The 21,562-nt window shown below is 45.1% G+C and overlaps 1 protein-coding gene across 3 annotated transcripts; it reads left to right on the top strand.

Moving 5' to 3' along the window:
• The first annotated feature begins 10 nt into the window (after window positions 1-10).
• prpf40a (PRP40 pre-mRNA processing factor 40 homolog A) lies at window positions 11-19,964 on the top strand. Of its 3 annotated transcripts, none has more exons than XM_061225640.1 (27): window positions 11-123; window positions 2,727-2,807; window positions 2,934-3,074; window positions 3,978-4,061; window positions 5,568-5,595; window positions 5,687-5,709; window positions 6,070-6,117; window positions 6,623-6,733; window positions 7,616-7,736; window positions 8,219-8,243; window positions 8,397-8,651; window positions 9,160-9,265; window positions 10,172-10,236; window positions 10,326-10,490; window positions 11,827-11,935; window positions 12,486-12,636; window positions 13,116-13,249; window positions 13,966-14,080; window positions 14,580-14,671; window positions 15,488-15,604; window positions 15,986-16,123; window positions 16,361-16,456; window positions 16,744-16,830; window positions 16,921-17,014; window positions 17,471-17,532; window positions 17,636-17,809; window positions 18,962-19,964. In XM_061225640.1, the coding sequence occupies exons 1-27, from the start codon at window positions 100-102 to the stop codon at window positions 19,049-19,051; spliced, it is 2,736 nt and encodes a 911-aa protein (XP_061081624.1). In that variant the 5' UTR covers window positions 11-99; the 3' UTR covers window positions 19,052-19,964. The 3 variants fall into 3 exon arrangements, with proteins under 3 accessions (XP_061081624.1, XP_061081623.1, XP_061081625.1); XM_061225639.1 differs by having other exon boundaries at window positions 14,559-14,671; XM_061225641.1 differs by lacking the exon at window positions 2,727-2,807 and having other exon boundaries at window positions 39-123; window positions 14,559-14,671.
• Window positions 19,965-21,562: the final 1,598 nt, after the last annotated feature.

Below are 21,562 nucleotides of genomic sequence, written 5' to 3'. Positions count from 1 at the left end.
AAAACCTACAGGACAGTAGATCTCCAGGAAAAGGGTTGGGAACCACTGCCCTACAGGCTCAGAAAATGGTGCATATGGACCTGACCTGTTTTTGATTCCATGACCAATGGTGCAGCTATGTTTGTAAGTATATTAATTATGTGTTGCTGTTATTTGGCGATTTACAGTCCACCTTTCTAGGACAGTAAACGTAATGTATAAACTACATCTCTGGATTATTGTTCACCTGTTCAGTTGGTAGGCATTCCTTGTAGGGCATAGCTAGCTATGAACAAGTTGGTATGTAACAACATTGTATTTACGGATTGATAGCTTTATCTGGATAAATTAGTAAAAGTTAAAATTTGGAATTAACTGGACATGCTTTTCAATATCTGATGACATCATATGGTCAGGCAACATGCAGTTTACCTGCAGTGTAATTTACTGCTATGCTTGACAGTCCTGGTTCTGTGATGGGCACCACACATTGCTTTTTGAGGCCCCAGTGATTCAGCATATTTGGCCCTGGTGCTATGAGCATGCTTCAGTTTGCTGAGGCTTTCTTCTGATACTTGCTTCTGGGTTTGGTTGATGTCATCTGGTTGCTCTCGGCAACAGGTCTCTGAGGTTAAGAGCCACACACCTCCTGAGAGGTACAGTGCGTGTTGGTTGTTTGTGTGTTGCAGCACTAATGCGATAACGTAATTAATTGGCTGAGGAGTCCACACACCATGATTTGCTGTCGATTGAAAGGTAACCACAAAAACATGCAGATTCTGCAGCCCTCCACTGGAGTTGGGGTCCATGCCATTGTTGGACATTTTAGACAGAAAGATGTCCTTCGGACGATCTAGTTTATTGGGTCTGAAGGATGGCAGACATAACGTCTTTCATTGTATTTGAGTAATGGCAAGTTAGCTGGTTGTAAAGCTCTAGTCACTGATTACGGAAATCAAAATTTTAATATTTAATTGCGAGATGTAAACCATTGTTATTAATTGAATATTTTAAAAGTTTCTATTTTTACATTGGTAATTTAGAAAATATAAGATATGGTAATGCGTTCTACTGTCCTTAGGGGTATGATTAAGAAATACATGGCTATGTCGTGACTAATGCCTGCCTCATTAGCTGTGCTTATTATTTTCTATGGAGAGAGAATTTAGATACTTTTATGGCTCACAGATAGTTTGTTATTGCTACATACAGTGAGTTCCATACTGCTTGGGACAAAGACATATTTTTTCTTGATGGCTTCATACTACACAATTTTAGATCTGTAGTCCAAACAACAGTATACATTGGGTTTCACCATGTAGAAATGACAGTACATTTTTTATATACCCCCCTTCCCCCCCATTTCAGGGCACTCCTTGCAGTTGTATATGGTCACGCTAGGACTCGGAACCGTACTGTCCTCTAGGGTCCTCATCACACTTGTCCCTGTGTTCGATTTTCACTTTGTTGTACGTCGCTCTGGATAAGAGCATCTGCTAAATGCCTGTTAAAGGACAACTTTCAGTATCTAGTCTTGATTCTATTGCCTTTGGAGTCTGTTATTGCTGATTGTCAACATGAGGACTTGAGTAATGTCACAACGAAATTCAATGGAGCCATTATGAGGCTGAGGAATAAGAGAAACAAACCTTTGGCTTGTGAAAATAATCTGTTTGGAACACCAGCAGCGCACTGGTGAGCTCTAATCTCAAAGGGCTTGGGAGGCCAGTACAGTTGATTGCAAAGTATTTTGTGTCATAATGACAAAACCCCCCAAAAACCTGTCAGATCAGAAACACTCTTCAGGAAGCAGATGTGAGATGTCACAAGTACCTAAAAGAGCCAGCAGAGTTCTGGAAAAAGGTCTTGTGGATTCATTGTGGAGCCATTAATTAACTTGTATCAGAGTGATGGCAATAGCAAAGTGTGGAGGCCAAAAGGAACTGTCAAAAATCCAAAGCACCCCCACTCATTAGTGAAACAAGGTGGTGGGGTGTTATGGGTTTGGTTGCTGGTACTAGCTCACTTGTCCTCATTGATGATCTAACTGCTGATCGTCGCTGCAGGATCAATTCTGAAGTGTACAGAAGCATCATCTTCTCAAGTTCAAGCAAATGGTTCTAGACTCATTGGCCAGTGGTTCACCCTACAGCAGGAGAATACTACATACTGCTGAAGCAACAAAGGTGTTTTCCAAAGCCAAAAACTGGAAAATTATTGTCTGCCCAAGTCATTCATCCAATCTGAATGCAATTGAACATGCCTTTCATATGCCGAGGAATACTTAAGGCAGCTAGCCCCCAAAACAAGCAGGAGCTGAAGATGGCTGCAGCATAAGCCTGCTAGAGCATCACCACGATTCTCAGCACCTAGTGATGTCTATAGGTCACAGACTTCAAGCAATTGTTGCAAGCAAGGGATATAAAACAACAGTACTAAACATGACTAATTTCAGTTGGAGAACAATAATTTGTCCCAAACATTATGGGGTCCTGAGAATGGGGGCTATGTATAAAGAGTGCTGATTTCTATATGCTGAGACCGAAGTGGATGTAAATACCCTTTAATAAAAGCTTAGAATCTTCACTCTTACCATTTAGGAATTGTCCCATTACACATCTAAAATTGTGGAGTAGAATGCCGGATCAAGAAACGAAAATGTCTTTGTCCCAAACATTACGGAGCTCAGGGTATGTGCCTATGGTTGTAGTAGTAACCGTATGTCTGGGCTGTCTTGTTTGTGCCAGTCTTCGACAGATGGTAGCAATGGTCCGAACCAAGCCGCACCTTTCCCAGTTGTCCCACCTTCAGGGATGCCACCGCCCTTTGTAAGTTGGTGCTGCTGGAAAGATCACTTCCTCCAGAGTGTTTGTGTTATTCCCCACCTCAGATAGCGTGCAGAGTTTCTTACACCCCCTCTGACACCCCCCCCCCCTTTTTTTGTGTGTTTTAAGATGGGACCGCCAGGAATGCCGCCTCATTTCCCGCCCATGGGAATGCCGCCGATGGGACAGAGGCCTCCGAACATGGCCCCCATGCCCCCGGCCATGATCCCACCCATGATGCCCCCGATGGGAGGGCCTCCCATGGGACAGGTGGGAGGAGCCTCAGTTCAGACTGATACGGTTCTAACTGACATTTCTGATAAATGAGTTGGTGTCATAAATATGTTGTTTATAGGGCAATTTCATAGGAATTTCATATTGTACATTCAGAGTACTTCTAGGATGTCTGGCATTTTGATATGTGATGAACTGACCTGCTTTTCAGTTATGTTAGGATGTGAAAGCTTTGAAGGTGAATATCAACTATTCAGAATGCAGATATAGCCTTGTAATTATGATTGCAAGGGCAGACCAGCTTTTTAACGGACCATAGTAACTCCGATAATTAAGGGAAGCTCTTTGTTGCTTTGGTTTTGAAGTGTTAAGAATTGTTCATTATCCTTTTTGCTAGAGCTAGTTTCTGGCACCCACTGTAGTAAAATGTATTTTTCTAATATTGTTTATCTGGCATTAATTCAGTGCAATGATACAGTTCTAAATGACTGCACAGAAAACCAAAATTATCCTCACAATGTCTAAATGGGATACAAGAACATTTAAATTTAGGAGTGCAACCAGTAAATGCCAAATGAAGTTCAGCCCAGCTAATAAAGGAGGCTGCGAGTGTGAAAAAAGGTGACGCTCTCTGATTTTGGGTTAGTCCTCGTGAAGTCATCCGGGTAAGGGCCCTTCTTCAGACATTTATAGCTCTCCTCGCAGGGCGCGCGGCTATAGCGGGCCACTTTTCACGGCTTCCTAATTAAGGGCTGTGATCTCTGGGAGAGGTTTAAATTGTAAGCGAGGTGTCGGCGCGCTCTGCTAAGCACAAGCTGCGAGCTGCAGCTTCAGAGGGTTCAGCGGAGCGTCTCTTACCGCTTATTTATACCCAGCATGCATCAGAGGTGCGAGCCGGGAGGGGACGCTGATGAATATACCGCGCTGTTCTTTTATTAGATGCCGGGTATGATGCCGCCCATGATGCCAGGGATGATGATGCCGCCGCGCATGCCAGCCGGGCCCATGCAGCCGACGGGACCGGTAACCCCCTCAGCGCCGCTTCATTAGCGCACTCTTCTTCTGTCGGCCATTTTGGGAGTGAACTGTCGAACTGTCTGTTGGAGAATTCTGTGTGCGAGTGTTTGTCACGTTTGAGACTGGGCTCGGAAGAATGCAAATGGAGCTCTCCCTCATTATTCATAAATGCCCCCCCACCCCTCACCACACCATCTGCCTTCTCAGGTGGTGGCACAGGATTTAATTTTAATAAGTTATATCGATGAACAGTCCATTTAATGAGATTAGGAAACGCAGCCTACAGTCCCTCTAACAGAACTGCACTGCTTTCCTTTGGAAATAATTCATTAATTTAGATTGGAAGGGTCTGCCAGTTTTATCCTTTGGGCAATTCCACTGTGGCTGATGTTACAACTGCTGGATATTTGGGTGGTAAAGCCCAATACAGATTCCTAAGAGACTGACATGCTTTTATAACCCTCAGGTGTCAATAACTCATCAGCCTCTATTATGTAGCTGTATTGGGCTTTACTACCCAAATATCCTGCAGTTGTAATGTCAGTTTGCATGAATTCTGATTCATTCAGTTTGAAGTAGTTTAATTTCTCATACTGGCCAGTTTGCACTTGATCAGGGGTCGGCAACCCTGGTCCTGGAGAGCCGCAGGGTGTGCTGGATTTCGTCTCCACCTTAAAATAAGCAGCCGATTCAGACCCAAGAAACCAGATGAGGTGAGTTAACTGTGTAATCAATGGCTTTCATTGATCAATTAATGCCAAGTAACAACGAAAGCCAGCACACCCTGCGGCTCTCCAGGACCAGGGTTGCCGACCCCTGCACTTGATAATATTAGCAAACAATTGCATTCATACATAGTCATATACACACACCTATGCATATGTATATACACCTGTATCTATGTATGTATGCTCTATGGCTTAAGTCTATGTGACGAATGCATGTATGGTTTCGTGCCTTGTCTTAAAGTGGTGCGAGTGATTAAGTGGGTAATTTGGAACGTGTTGCATGCTGTACGATATTCGGCAAACGACGCTTCTCTGAGGCGATGCACTCCAGATGGCAGCTGGGCTCTCCGCTCCCTGCTCGGGGAGCTGGTTGGAGGAAATTCACACTTGTCAGTTCATATCAGCAGCAACCAGAGACAGCACTACCCCGCTAATACACAAACCGCATATTTAAGTGCCTGCTCAGGCCTTTAATATTTATTCTCCGGTGGTCATGATTTGACTCCCGCTGTGCATGTTCACTGATGGGGTGTGTGGGGGAGAGCTCCTAATGTTGAGCCGTCGATGACACATTTGGCACTGAATGGGCTACTGTTGAGATCTGAGCCTGAAAATTTTAAATGAAAATTCAGGTATAAATAGGTCCGGGTCCATTAATTTAGAACAAAATAATGTTGCGGAAATTTGGTCTATTTGTGCATTAGTGAGCCACTTATATTTTGATGAATATTTGTTTGGCAAAGTACTTGTGTTTTATGAGTTGTGATGTTTCTTCCGTCCACAGCCTGGTGTAAGCCCAGTGGACACTGCTGGTAAGCTCTTAACCTTTGTTTCTGATGAAATGAGTTTCAGCATACTGCTTTTACATGCTCATTCTTACAGAATTTTATTTTTTTCATTTAGCCACAGCCCCCCCTGGAACAATGGTGAGTTCATGATTGAAATACTTAAATTAAAATTATTCACGGAGGCACATGCTTTCCTAAATAATGAATATTGCAATAATTTGTAAAGTGGCTCTTGCTGTATTTTTGATGAGATTTTTTAATAGAACTTTTAATACGCCCTTGCTGCATGTCTCAGGGAAGCGGGTGAATCCACATTCTCAGAAAGGTTATGCTGTTGGATGAGGAAATTAAAAATAACAGTTATTGCAACAGTTGTCCTCATGGTCATAATAAAGGTAGACGGCTCATGCCAAGGCCTGAGTGGTAATCTGTCTCTCCTCCTCCTCCTCCTCTCTTTCTTCTGGGAAATCGATCACTTGCACCATTTCTGCCGCTCAGCTCAGTACACCTTCGAGCAGCTCCCCTCAAGATGACCAGCCAAAGAAGGTGAGTGTGCCATAACTACAACTTCATATCTCCTCAGCTTAAAGAATGTGCGCACCATAACTATAACTTCATATCTCCTAAGCTTAAGGAATGAGTGCGCCATAACTACAACTTCATATCTCCTAAGCTTAAAGAATGAGTGCACCATAACTATAACTTCATATCTCCTAAGCTTAAAGAATGAGTGCGCCATAACTATAACTTCATATCTCCTGAGCTTAAAGAATGAGTGTGCCATAACTACAACTTCATATCTCTTATAAGCTCAGAGTATAGAGATGGGGCCTTGTGCTTGATGCACTATTTAAAGCACACTTTCATTGTTTTAAATGGATTTAACTTTTAATGTTTGCACAATTCACACTGCTCTTTGCCAAGCCACCATTTTCTAAATTGTGAAGTCAGTTTGGCTTCTTGATTGTGGGTTTTAATACTGGTTATTTTGTCTTTAGGTCTGTTTCAGGGGGTTGGTAAGGACATGTGTAAATTGTGGTTGTAATTGCAGAAGTCGGTGTGGACGGAGCACAAGTCTTTGGAAGGGAAGACGTACTACTACAACACAGAGACCAAACAGTCCACCTGGGAGAAGCCAGATGAGCTGAAATCTCCTGCAGAGGTCAGTGCTTACAGGTCAAAATGAGCTGGCTGCTGCCATGGCTAAATTCATGCAAGGTATTAACTTTCCTCCCATAACAATATTAAAATCTAGCACATGTACATGGTGTATCCACTATTATATGTTTATTACCATCTCCTTCCTGTCAGCTTGAACCACTCTGGTCCTTCTCCTCTGACCTCTCATTAAAAAGGCGTTTTCACTCACAGAACTGCCACTCACTAGAGTTTTGGTGTGAAAAACAAAAACATCCACAGACCGTGTGAAAATCTCAGGAGATCAGCAGTTTCTGATATACTCAAGCCACCAGCAATCATTCCATGGTCAAAGTCACTTGGATCAAATGTCTGAACAACAACTGAACCTCATGACCGTGTGTGCATGCTTTTATGCATTCATTTGCCTGCACATTGGTTGATTAGAAGTCTTTGCTTTAGCGAGCTGGTGTCCAGGTGTACGTAATGAAGTTGTCACTGAGTGCATTTCCTTTTTATTTTTAAGCAGTCTAAATCATAGAAAGAAGGCCAGTGTAATGGGGTTTCAGCCACGAGTAAGGATATTATCCTCTGCACTTGTATCAGTGCCCGGTAATGAGATTTTTGACAGATGGGTACCATTCACATTCATTTATATTCATTTATACTGAAATGTAGCTATAAGTGTGTCTGGAAACATGCAGATGGGTCATTTTAATTCTGATCTGTCGTAGATATAGATATATATGTATATTTGTTAAGCTAAAATAAGAAACCATTGTTTATGTTTGTACATTTTTATGTCTCGCAAAAAATAGGGAGACCGACTTTGTTTAAAAGAAGAAGAAAGATAGATGGGATTCTATTCTTTATGGATAATATATGTATATTTGTTTTGCCTTTGTAGCAACTGTTGTCAAAATGTCCATGGAAGGAATACAAGTCGGACACAGGAAAGCCGTACTACTACAACTCTCAGACCAAGGAGTCCCGCTGGACCAAACCCAAAGAGCTGGAGGATCTAGAAGGTGATCACAAGAACTTGCAAAAATAATAATTCAGCCATTTCTGTGCTTCCTGACGATGCAGCCCTCCTCTATGTTTGGTTAGTGTACTGTGGTATGGGGGATCCACCAAAGCATGCTTTATTATTGATAGTTTTAACAGCATTGATGGATATTTCATTTTTCTGGGAACACTATGTATTTACCAGTTATTTTGCAATTTGATATCTGCTTCAAAGGTTGTATCAATATATTCTTATACATGTGACCGACCTGAGTGAAATACATTTAGCGTTTTGGATTCAAATATTTTTCTACAGTTCACTGAGCTTGTCTGGTGTTTTGAAACCTTCTGGTTTTCTTGGTTGACTCCATTGCACCCGCTAAGATTAGTGGAGCACAGAGTCCAAAACAACTACGTATTTGACCCAGGTCTGACGTGAACATATGTCTCTCTCTCTCTCTCAAACGTTTACATGTGAGCTTACTATCTCTCTTTCTTGCAGCTATGATAAAAGCAGAAGAGTCTGGGTAAGTTGGGGTTATTGCTTTTTAAACTGGTTTAAACTGGTGGGGGGGGGAGGGGAGGGGAGGGGAGGAGGAGTGTAACTATGGCGGTAGACGTTTCCCTAGTTTTGGTGGTCCAGGGGTTGAAATCTGAAGAATGTCTCTGATTGTTCACAGAACACCCGACGCTGCTGCTGCTGCTGCTGCTGCTGCCGCCGCCGCCGCCGCCAGCGCGGTCGCCACGGTAACCGCCGTGCCCGTGGCGCAGCCAGAGGCTGTCGTCGCCATAGCAACGCCGTCGGAAACGGAGACCGCCGCCCCCGCCGTGGTGGAGGAGCAGCTGACCCCGGCACCCGTTCAGGTGCCCGAGGTCACCGCGGATACGCCCGTCAACTCCACGGAGGACCCGCCCGGCATAGAGACCCCCGCCGGGTATGTAAGCCCCCCCTGTACTCCGCCTGTCCGCCCCCACTCGCTGTAAACCTGGCACCATGTGCTTGCATCTATCCGGAAATCAGTGCTGTCTAGCTGTTGGTCCCTTGAGCAAGGCCCTTAACCCCACATTGCCTCAGGGGGGATTGGCCCCTGTTTAATCTCATCAACTGTGAGTCGCTTTGGATAAAAAGTGTGAGCTAAATAACTGTAATGGTAACTGTAATGTAGACTATCTTTCCAGAAATTGGTGCAGTCTGTAGGTATGCGCTGGGCAGAAATTACAGTCTACAGTTTGTAGACACAATCTTTCCAGAAATGACCAATCAATGCAGTATAGACATTCAGATTGAAACATACAGCCAGGAGATCCCTGGATTCAATATTGCACTGGTTTCAATTTCCACTTCCTTAAATGCAGCAGAGGGTTGTGTTTGACATTTGCGAGCCGTAGGTGTGATGCGTTTGTTCTGACGGTCCTCTCTCCCCTGGCCTCTGGTCCTCACAGGGACGCCCCTAAGAAGGAGGAGCGTCCGGAGCTGGTGAAGAAGGTGTACAAGTGGAACACCAAGGAGGAGGCCAAGCAGGCTTTCAAAGAGCTGCTGAAGGAAAAGGTGCAGTAACTCCAGTCGCTTAATTTCCCGCGGGCTTGTGTCCCGAGCCCGTGGGACTGGTTCTTTTGTCGGGCTGCGTGTGACAGACCTGGCCCGCCTCAGCGTCCGCTGCAGGCACGGCTGGCGCTCCTCGTCTCTCCCCGCCGCCGTTTTACAGCCTCGTAACGCCCTCAGAGCTGGCAGCTGCTCCGTTTGGCTCCGCTCGCATCGCAAACGCACAACCGCTCCGGGTACAACAGGGCCGGGGCTTGTTCTATTGGAAAAGGTCCCTTTTTTTTTCCCTTCTTCCCCTCTGAGGTCACTTATTGATCCCGTTTTAGTTGCTTTAATTAGGCCCACAAGAGTTTATCCTGAGGTAGTGTGTTAATTTCCAGAGAGACCTCACTGGCCACGTTTTGGTAATTGGCTTTATTGGGCGAATACGTGACCAGGAAGCAGGCGGTTTGAGGGATGTGCTCGGTGAATAAGAATGACTTTGAAAAAGGCGAAAACGAGGGATTACTTTCAACCTGATTGAAAGTATTTCTCCCGGAGACTAGCAGTAAAGCAGGGATCTCGCACGGCGCTCTTGGAGGGCAGAGGTGTACTGGATTTCCATGCGTTTCAGCACTTAAGAGCTTAGTTTAAGGCATCGACTGGCTAAGAGTCTGCACATTCTGTTCCAAGGCCTAAATTGGCTGCTTATGGAAAGGAAATCCTAGAAACGGGATGGACTGCAGTTTGAGACACCTGCAGTAAAGCATTGTTGGTTCTCCTGTATAATACTGGAGGCCTTCTGACCTCACAATCTGTTCTGTGACTGTGTGCTTCACATTGTATTATTAAAATGTGTATACGGGTGTGGTTGTTTCCATGATGATGAATCTTGGTTTGTTTGATTCTGAAGCTGTTCATTTGATTTTGTAGGGTGTGTCATCCAATGCCTCCTGGGAGCAGGCCATGAAGATGATCATCAATGACCCACGCTACAGGTAACACCTGCTCAGGACCGTGTCATGTGCTTGGTCTTGACCAATGGCAGCGTAACAAACACCTGTCCCCTCCGTACTGTCTCATTAAGCGCACTACCTAAACTGAGCGAGAAGAAGCAGGCGTTCAACGCGTACAAGGTCCAGACTGAGAAGGAGGAGAAGGAGGAGGCCAGGATTAAGTACAAGGAGTCCAAAGAGACCTACCAGCGCTTCCTGGAGAACCATGACAAGATGACCTCCACTACCAGATACAAGTATGTGTTTGTTCAGCTTTGAGCGCTGGGCAGTCTCTCTCCTTGCATTTCCTAATTGAGTGACTCACTAAAAATTGTGGTTGTATTGAGAATGTAGAGTTGTTTCCATTGGTATGCCGTCAATCCATTTTGATTAGTCATGAGCATTACAATGTTTTGGTGGTTAATTAGTTCACATAATTTAATGCTGCACAATTGACTAAGTTGCTATACGTATTGCACTATATCACAAGTATTTATCAGTTTTTTTTCAGCAATTTTTCAGTATTCCTGGGAAAACATCTTAGCCAGTAGGTGATATACAAATAGCATATCCTGCTTTCCTGTCTTGCTGTCAGCTGTCACCATCCAACAGGTTATATACACTTATACTTTAGTGGCAAATGAAGTGTTCCACACCCTCGATAGCCTCCATAGTCTCCATCTCTCAAGTACAGCAGAGATCCTGTTCATAATGTGGGAAAGTCTGGCTCTGAGAGGCTCAGTCAGAGCAAGTACGGTACCGATTGGGTGTAGTTATTCTACCATGAAATAAACTCTGAAGTGGGTGTCAGGCCTGGGTAAAAACGCAGTAGGGCCTATAAATGCGGAGGTCTGGAGGAGCAGGCTGAGACGGAGGTGAAATCCATCCGTCATCTCTGTTACTGGGGCGGCCCTCTTTCCCCAGAGCTCCGGGTGGTAATGAGTAATGTACCAGGCTCTCTGCCGGGCCGTAATACACACACTTGTCATCACCGGTGCATTTTTGGGATGACGTTTTAACGGCAGCAGAGTTGCATTGAGGTTTAGAAACTGGGAGAGTGTAGCTGTTAAGCTGACTGTTCCAATCTCATGAGATACTACTGTCTCTTCTAAAATAGTACGGGATAATGTTTTAACTGTTTGACAAAAGAATTACTGTTCCGTTCAACAAACCTTTGTGGTTTAGTACACATTGCAACATGGACACATTCAGTTTCCATTTTCCAGAAAGGTCTAATTTCTGAAATATTTCTATAAATATCTAAATTTATTTCTGTGGAAGTTTGCCCACAGAAATGTGCATTGAGATTTCTGACATATAGAGATGTATAAAACATGCTGTCCGAGTTTATTCCATAGCTGAATGTCAGCCAGGGTTCAGGACAGTTTTACGCTACACTGCTGCCATCGTGTGGAAGAACTCACCCTGGCACACATCGCACACATCACACCAGCCAGGTTTTCCTATAGCAGTGCCCGTTCTTTCCTCAAGAGCAGAAGCGATACTGTCTGTCCTGTATCCTCAGCTGTAGTGCTGTCGCGTAGCCAAATCTGTGAAGCGTTGAGTGTTTGTGACACTGCGGTCATCCTCCAGGAAAGCCGAGCAGATGTTCGGGGAGCTGGAAGTGTGGAGCATCGTTCCTGAACGGGACCGCCTGGAGATCTACGAGGATGTCTTATTTTACCTGGCCAAGAAGGAGAAGGTGAGGGAGGGGGCCCCTTATCTGTCCGTTTCCCCATCTGCCTGCCTTCCTGGCCTCTGACCCATCCCATCAACTGACTCCAGGCTACTGAAAGTCCTTGAATACTTTCAGGAGCCCTAGAATGTTCTGGAAGATTGTTAATTTGTGAACTAACTGGCCAGGTCATTGACATGTACAGCAAGCCCCTATCGAAATCAGTCATGATAGAAATTTGTATCGTGTTAAACTATTTAAAATACAGACTTTGTCTGTAAAGTATTTTAATCTTTGTAGTTCCATCTTCAAGCCCGGTTTGGTGCAAATTCCACTGAGTAAAATCACTCTTTCTAAATGACTCACTTTTTTCATTGTATCATTGATCATTGCAAGGTAAAATAAGATTTTATAGTGATGGAAATAGTGATTTGAGTGGAAACTTAACTAATATGCTTTTACTGGATAGTTATTTGAATAGTTATTGGTTATTTGCAGTCGGTTTGTTATTTGAGTAGTTATTAGTTATCTGCGGTTGGTTTGTAATTGCATGTGTTGCTGAATGTGTGCTTGGCAGGAACAAGCCAAGCAGCTGAGGAAGAGGAACTGGGAAGCTCTGAAGAACATTCTGGATAACATGGCCAACGTGACGTACCGCACCACCTGGTCTGAGGCCCAGCAGTACCTGCTGGACAACCCCACCTTCGCCGAGGACGAGGAGCTGCAGAGTACGTGTGCGGCAGTCTGACGCTTCTCCCTAAACCTCCCTTACTCTTAAAAACCGGCCTTTCACAAAGTAACCGATATCTGCCCATAGGTATGAGTGTGTGAGTGTATGATCTGTGGGGCTGTGCGATGGGTTGGTGACCTGCCCAGGGTGCATTACTGGCTCTTGCCCCAATGCATGCTGGGATAGGCTCATGTCCCATCGCAACCATGACCCAGAATAAGCAGGTTAGGTACTGGATGGATTGAAGCTCCAGATATCCAATCCGTTCCAGCTGTATCGATGGTGTTATTATTGCAGTGACCCTGGAAACAGTCTCTGCTGTAAACGGTATGCCCTGGCACCATGGGCTTGAGTGTTGCTCCAGGTTTTAAGAGGAACAGTGATTCGCTGTAGCTCCTTTCTCCAGCTAGCATAGCGTATCGCATGAGGCTAGCACTCTGTAACTGGGACCCTGCTGCTAACGCTTTCCCTCCCCAGATATGGACAAGGAGGACGCGCTGATCTGTTTCGAGGAGCACATCCGCACCCTGGAGAAGGAGGAGGAGGACGAGAAGCAGAAGTCTCTCCTGCGGGAGCGCCGCAGACATCGCAAGAACAGGGAGGCCTTCCAGGTGGGAGCTCGCCCCTTTTCTCTTTCAGACCAGAGGTCTGCGGCTGGCTGCTGACTCTTCAACCGGATTGGACGCGAGAGTTTGTGTTGTTGAAGTGGACCTGAGATCAATTTTTCCTGAATTGAATTGCAAGAGAAACCAGCCAACTGGGTTCTTTCAAAGGTCCTTTTAATGAACACAAAATCTTCCTAAAGGCATAATTAAAAAGCTATTAACCTTTTCTGGACAGCAGATTAGATTAACAGTTGTGTACAGTGATCCTTCATAGTTTTTCATAATGAACCCTTCATCATGTCTAGTTGTCTGTGGAGATGTGGCTCTTGAGCCAGATCAAGATAAACCGATACCTTGCAAGCGTGGTTTCCTTGGTCTCCTAACTGTATTGGAAATGATAAGGTTGATTGAATCGTAAGCCTTCGGCTAAGAAATGTCTGGCCTTGTTCTGTCACAGTTGCCTGTTGAAAATCTTTAAAATGAAACCGAACGCACAGCTGAAAAAGGTAGCCGGCGTCTGTGTTCGCTCTGAGCAGCAGTTACAGGCCCCTGCGTGAGGCCACACACTGTGAAAGAGCTGCAGCTTTTAGAGTGGAGCAGATGGAGAGCAGTTTATCTCCGGAGTCTGAACCCCTGCAGAGACGCTCGTACACAGACACTCATTTCCTTTCTGAGGCGAAATTGATTCCGTGCTCCCGGTGTAACCGTGTCGCCCCCTGCAGAAATTCCTGGACGAGCTCCACGACCACGGCCAGCTCCACTCCATGTCTGCCTGGATGGAGATGTACCCCACCATCAGCTCCGACATCCGCTTCGCCAACATGCTGGGCCAGGCCGGTGAGAACGGCATGCTGGGAATTGCGGTTTTTCCTGTTCACTGGGGTTTATTAACCCTTTATTAACTAAGATTGCAAATAACTGGACATTAACAATTTCAGTCCCAAGTCCAACATCAAGTAGCTCCACCCAAATCCCACAGGGTTTTGGCTTTGGTTGAGAAAGTTGGGAATTTATTACGGTTTTAATAGAGGCTCAAAAAAATACTATAGCAGTCATTTCAATTGGTTGAAAAGGTATACGGTGGAGAGTGCCATATGGCACTCCTGGTTCTGAAAGGGTTAACTGAACATTCTAATGCTGATGCAACCATCACTACTGTCAATTTATAGCAAAGCGTTTGAGTGTTCCAACACTGGCTTATGATATTAAATTAAATTGGGTTAAATGAGATGTGTGAAGCATGTACAGTAAGGATAGTGGGGGAAAGGTGTGTAGTTTTGTGGAGAGCGCACATGGAATAACGGGTGTGCGTTAGTTTACATCGAATCTTGTGTAGGCTCCACCCCTCTGGACCTGTTTAAGTTCTACGTGGAGGACCTAAAGGCACGCTACCACGACGAGAAGAGGATCATCAAGGACATCCTGAAGGTGAGCCCCTTTATTAAAATAAAAAAAATAACATTTCATACCTTCTCAAAATGACATTTTTGTAGCTGTATCGTTTCCTTTATATGCTAATAAAACTAGTCCGTGTTAGCTGCCACATATAAAAATTTGATGTGACTCTTTAATGAACCCAGAACGCCTTTCGCCGCTGACATTTGGCATCCTGCACCTTGTGTACCCTGTGCACGTAGCATAAGTGTGTGCACTGAGTTTTGGCTCGTTTCCACTCTAAAATGATTAATATATGTCCGTGATTGACTCAGACTGTATGCCTCATCTCCAAGCCCTCAATGGCTGCTGATTGAAAGAAAGTTACCGCACCCTGCAGAAACCTCAGCCCCAGGACTGGAGTTCTGCGTCCTCAGTCTATAATGTGTATTAAAACCAGTTAAAGGCCCACACGCATAGTTTTCATGTTCCACTTGGAGCTTGTGATTGTTGAATCCATATGATGGTCGATGTATGCATGTTTTAGAGTCGAAGTGCTATTTTTCTGAGCTGTTTGTGAAACGATTTCCCACGTGACATGATGCATGTTTTTGCATAATTATCAGATGACATTGCTAAATTTTAGCATAGAGAGCTGACCATTGTGCTCTGGGGGCAGGGTTAGGGACTTCCCAAAAAACCTATGTCACTGCGACTCGTGGGAGTTTTAGATACTAAAACCAGGAAGAGAAAGCTGATGCATGTTGGCCTTTTTAAGTACGTATTCAGTGTAACCCAAGATTTGACCCGTAAGGCAGCAGGCCTGGTCACAGGGCCCCTGTGTGCTGCTGTAACGCCTCTCTCTCACAGGACAAAGGCCTCACTGTGGAGGTCAACACAGCCTTCGAGGAGTTCGGCACCGCCATCAGCTCCGATAAGAGAGCCACCACGCTGGACGCCGGCAACATCAAACTGGCCTTCAACAGCGTAAGTCTCAGCCGGTTGACTTCTTAAAACATGACCACAGACATAACCACTCGCAAGTATACAACCGTTACTATATTACATGTGCTTTTACATCAGATTTTTTCATTGGTAGTAGTAATACTGTAGTTTAGTTTAAGCATGCAATATATGCTGGAATATTTACAGATGCAATTCAGATTATGTCCCTTCCTCAAAACTATAATGGCTATGCTGTGCCTGGATATTTCACCTTCCATGTTTTAAGCCCAGAACTCTGCCCCATTGAAAAATAAAGTGTGAATTGTAGTGGTGTAACCCCTCTGGGGGTCTGTAAGCGGTCCTGCGGGATGCTGCTCACCGCTACGTCTCCGGCCTGCACTCACGTGCCCCTGTGCCGCGCAGTTACTGGAGAAAGCAGAGGCTCGCGAAAGAGAGCGAGAAAAGGAGGAGGCCAGGAAGATGAAGAGGAAAGAGGCGGCCTTCAAGAGCATGCTGAAGCAGGCCACCCCACCCCTGGAACCCGAGTCTACCTGGGAGGGGGTACGTATCACGCACGCTTTCTACGAGGGCATCTTTTCAGTTGTAGTCCTGACACTGACGTTAATGTTTCCAGTAGACCGGAGACTGCGTGTAGCCGCCTTCACGTGCGTGAACTTCCACAGTGAATCAGTGAAATGATTTCCCCATGCACTCTTTAGTTCCCCGCTATTCCGGTGGGATCTCCTGCAGTTCTCAAACATGTCCTGACGTTTCCTGGAATTCCCTTTTAATTTTCAGGTGCGGGAGAGATTCCTGAAGGAATCTGCCTTTGAGGACGTCACTCTGGAGTCGGAAAGGAAGAGGATCTTCAAGGACTTCATTCATGTTTTGGAGGTGATGCTACATCTGTGCTACTTTTAGCCCTTTATGGAGTGAGATTATATACATAAGTATGATTGTGATTTAAACATAGAACTATGAACTTCACTGGAAATTCTAATGCTTATGTAACCATCATTACCTATGAGGGAATGCAGTGGAGTTCTTCAAAACAAAAGGTCAGAAGGCTTGCAGGAGTGAAAAGCGTGTTGGCTCTGCATATTGCACACTAGATGCATTTGCAGCAATGGTAATGGAACGTGTAGCTCAATCAGACGAATGTCATCTCCTTTTTCCACCAGCACGAGTGCCAACATCATCATTCTAAGAACAAGAAGCATTCAAAGAAATCCAAGAAACATCACAGAAAGAGATCCCGGTCTCGTTCGGTAAGTCAGCGTGTCACATATTATTGCCGTACGCTCTGGTACATAAACTCTTAGCTTGTACAGTGGTAGTGAAATGTATTGTCTCTGCAGGGCTCCGAGTCTGAAGACGACGACTACCATTCAAAGAAGAAGAAACGGACGCCATCTAAGTCCCCGTCAGAGCGGTCCTCCAGTGGAGAATCTGGTCAGAGCTGCAGCTTTCTACAGATCACAACCCGCCATCTTACCACTAGCTACGGTCATGGAGAATGAGCAGCTTTTATGGCTAAATCAGCTTGATTAGGCTTTATGACCTATGTATCAACAGTGCTGTGAACATGCTGCTTCCTGATTTCCTCTCATTGTTTAGCTGTCACACTGAATGGTTTCAGATCTTTGGGCAAGATTTTTACGAAGGGAACCTGAGTTAACGCAAAACGGTTAACACTATTTAATTTATTTAATGAAAAAAGTTATCAAACAGCCACATCACCCGTGTGAATAAGCAATTGCCCCCTTAGTTACTCGATCTGAAATTAAACCTGTGGCAGTTTGCACTTTTTAATAATTTTTAATGGTAATGTGGCCTTGAGACAGAACTGTTGCTAGACTAGAAATTCTGTCTGTTCATGACCATTCTCTGATTCATTCTGATCTTCAGAGAGAAGTTACAAGAAATCAAAGAAGCACAAGAAGAAGGCCAAGAAGAGGCGTCACAAGTCTGTACGTTCTCACGAGCCGGTCTCCGCCCGCCGTTTCACTCCCGCCCTGTCCGTTACCAGGGAGACGGTGTTCTGAAGCTCTCCCCCCCCCCCCTCTCCTCCAGGCCTCCCCCGAATCGGACGGCGAACGGGACAAGAAAGGCCGTGACCGCGAGCGTGACCGCGAGCGAGAGAAAGAGAAGGAGCGCGAGAAGGAGAAGGAGAACGACCGGTCCAGAGGAAAACCTCGCTCCGACTCCAAGCAGAAGTCTCCCAAGAGGAAGTCTGGGAAGGAGGAGGTAGGAATGGGAATCCCCCACTGGGAACGGCAGTAACCGTGACCGTAGAATTATATAATAATGTGCTTCTAAACACAGCATCTATACTAAAATGGTAACAATAAAATGAGCTCATGAATCTCCCTCATAGCGGTATTTATAATACATCTCCAAAGATGAGGCGGGTCGAAGCAGAGCAGAATGCATGCTCGAGTGTTGACTCATGGCGTGTACAATGACTGAACGTCCTTTGGTGTGCAGGCTAGGAAATGATTCGTAGTTTGATTAGTTATTATATTTCCCAGAGGAAGCGGGCCTTCAGCTTTTCTGCTCACTAAACCTGCGTCCTTCTGCTTAAGCGGCCAGTGAAGTGAGCGTTGATGATTCACCGACGCGCCACGCGATTCTGAATGCAAATCACATTTCCATTCCAAACAGCAGGCTCATCAGGCCCGCAGTAATCCGTTCAAACAGCGCTATCTCCTCTTGCACACATGAGATGGTCCCTGCATCTGTACCCGCAAAATTAAGGAAGGAGTGCTTCTTATATTATCTAATGAAGTATGACAGCAGTAAATATGTCATTTTCACAGTCCAAGCCTCGGAATAATATCCCCATTTGGACAGCGGAGCGCCTCATGTATTGCTGATATTGTCTTGCGTGTAGTGCACCCAGATAATCACCTAGCTCAGGCAACTGGGACCTTCAACTCTCTGGTCTAATTCTACCTTAGTGTGACCCAGTGATGCAGTTTTACAGGTTACAATTACTAAGAAGCTCACAGTTCAGTTTTTCCAGTACCGAAGTTGGTTTTTCAAAACTCTTCAGACAACTCTGCAGCTACACACAAACTGGTGCAGCTGTTCATTTAACGCTCAAAATGCTCCCAAACCGCCAAAACTCTGCAAACGTGCCTCAAAATACAACAATTCTACCACCTAACATCCTGTGTTGAATGGCACCATGCGTCACTCCTTTTTTTTGTTGATGGTCATGAAATAGAAATTCCTTTAATACCTGGGCAGGTGTGTGGTGCAGTAGTGTGTGTTCTGAGCTCTCCTCTCCCTGCCGGATGGCTGGGACACGTTGGTCAGCAGTGTGTGTAACGTGTAGCGTAAGCAGAGCGTGTGTAGCGTGTCTGAAGCGTGTTCAGAGGTCTCCTCTCCCTGCAGGACGGCTGGGACACGTCGGGCAGTGAGCTGAGCGAGGGGGAGCTGGAGAAGAGGAGGAGGACTCTGCTGGAGCAGCTGGACGCCCCCTGAGCCGCCCCCCCCCGTCCCCCTGCCCCCCCCCCCCACTCACACATCCATTCCCTCCATTCCGCCCGCGCCCCTCAAAGCAGCTACACCGGTCCACAAAGCGCTCGCCCCTTCTGCCGACGCCATCCCCGAACAGGAACGCGGATTCAAAACCGTACAACACAGGAAGCCTTCGCATGCTAAGTAGTGGCTGCTTTTTAATGTCACAGAGTCCAGATGAACGTTATTTTTGTTATTCCCTTTTTGTATGAAAAAAAAAAAAAAGAAGCTAAATAAAATTCCCGGGCGACACATTTTTACGTAGTGCGCGTCGGTTTCCGTTAGCGGAGATTTAAGTGGCTGCGCATGTGCGTGGGGCACGCTGGCCTTCTCTGAAAGCTGCACTGTTTCACCAGCGTCTTCACAAACCAGGCCAGTGTCTGAGCCACAACACTGTGCGACCGAGTGCTCTGATCTTCAGCTCCAATAAAGAACAGCTGCTTTCGTTTTTCCACTCCCAATTCATTCTAAAGCCAATGGCCTTTGTTGTATTGATGGTCTTTACGCATTGTAACAAATGTTTGAAACGAACTCTGGTTGTCTCAATGATTCTGATTCCGACAGAACGGCACTAAAGTCCAGGGGTTGTGATTTAAGATTGCTTTTTTAAATGGTTGTATCCTTTGGACATGGTTCCAACATAATTAAAATCTGAGGAGGTACATGTAGCTATTTTTATTTTGTAGATTTTGTTTGCCCCTTTTTGGAGAACTTGTGCATGTTTAATGTACAGTTGTGTAGCTGCAGTCTGTTCAAATAAAGAATTTTGACTTCCTGTCATACACTGAAAAATGGCACCTAGGTTCTGGGTGGATGTTTCTTGATGTAAATTTAAAAGCAACATTGTGGATAATAAACTCCAAAATACCCGTCTCCAGCCCTGTTGTGTGTGTAATGGTGTTGACCGGGACTGATTGACCTGAATGGTCAGCCAACCCAAGCGGTCATACGGAGGTCACCAGTGTAGCTAGCACCTCTTTCCTGGGTCTCGGTCTGCTACTTGGCGACTGGTTACGTCATCATATGGTGAGGAGGTCTATCGCAAACTCCATTACCTTTCAGGACGGATGTATTTTTGTCGTCTTGATGCCTCGCTTTTCGGGCAGGACAAATTGAAGGAAGTGCCCACTCACATTTAACACGGTGGCTGTACAGCAGCAGGGAAATGGCTCCTGTGTCCTCAGAGACCGTTAGCGACTGATGTCGGCCCCCTTGGGAATTAGCTGAGTGGAACAGACTCCGTTTCAGCGTTAACGTTTTGTCTGAGCGAATACTGCTACGAGAGTGAATTTGTCTCCTAGATTTCGTCAGATTCCAACTGACCCGATTACTTCACATCATTAGTTTAATTTTTGAGCTACTTTCTAAAGATACCCCTTAAAGGTTCAAGCCCTGGGATTTTGAGTTTTTTTTGAGCAAGGATGGCCCTAGGGCTACGGACTGTTCAAAAAGTTGCTCAGGCCAGCTCTTGATTAAAGAGGAAGTGATTGTGACTTTGAGATACGGGGGTATTTAGGGTATTCTGTGTTCCTCTTCCTGGCAGTCTTCCCACAGATGACAGTGATATAGCCTAGGGATACTGGTCTCTGGACTTAGACATAAAAGTCCTGATTTTCCCCATAGGGGACAGTTTTACTAAACAAAATGGGAAGCTAGGCTACCACAGTATTCAATTGATATTTTAGCTCTCACTATAATGGACTATTTGTGCAATGACATACTGGGCATCTAAAGATGGCTTGAACCCCGATGGCTTCTGCTCCATCTAATGAGCAGTGGTTTTTTACCAAGTTTGGTGTTTATAAAACATTGAAATATATGTGAGTAATTAAAATGCTAACTTGATTGTTGTATTGAGAAACATGGACACAGGATAAATAAGATTCAGCAGTTACTCATTTTAATACATTTTCTCTTGCAGTGAAGATGGTAATTATGCCCTTTATATTGTGGTTAATTGGGCTACCTCATTATGGTAACCTAATGCAAATGTCAATTCATATGTCGACAGTAGATTACCATCTCACAAATTGCCATTCCCTGAGGATCTCAGATGGGTACTGTAGGCATAGATGTGTGGTCCCCTGTGAGGTATGTGAGGATAGCAGAATCCAGTTAGTTATACATGTTAAGGTGCTTCCAGAAGTATCCTTTTTTTTTTTTACTACCACTGAACCCTTCAACCCTTTAGGTCAGAGGTCGGTAACAAGCATCTGTTTCTGGTGTTCATGCCAACTTTTGGTCTTACTTAATCAGCCCTAACATTTGCGCCTTCTGACATTTTAGCTCTTGAATGAGTTTTTCTTGTGACCCTGTATGAAATGTTTTACTGTGGCATATATAACCAATTAGCCCGTTTAGCCAGGGTAATTGGTGGAAACAAAAGCCTGCATACACACACCAGCCCTCCAGGACCAGAATTGCCCACCCCTGCTTTAGATGCTGGAGTGATTGGTGACGTCATGACATTCGTTC

The sequence above is a fragment of the Conger conger genome, chromosome 17 (assembly GCF_963514075.1).
Source record: "Conger conger chromosome 17, fConCon1.1, whole genome shotgun sequence".
In the NCBI taxonomy this organism is placed as follows: domain Eukaryota; kingdom Metazoa; phylum Chordata; class Actinopteri; order Anguilliformes; family Congridae; genus Conger; species Conger conger.
Note: the sequence above shows the minus strand (reverse complement) of the source record. Positions and strands in the feature narration are given on the sequence as shown.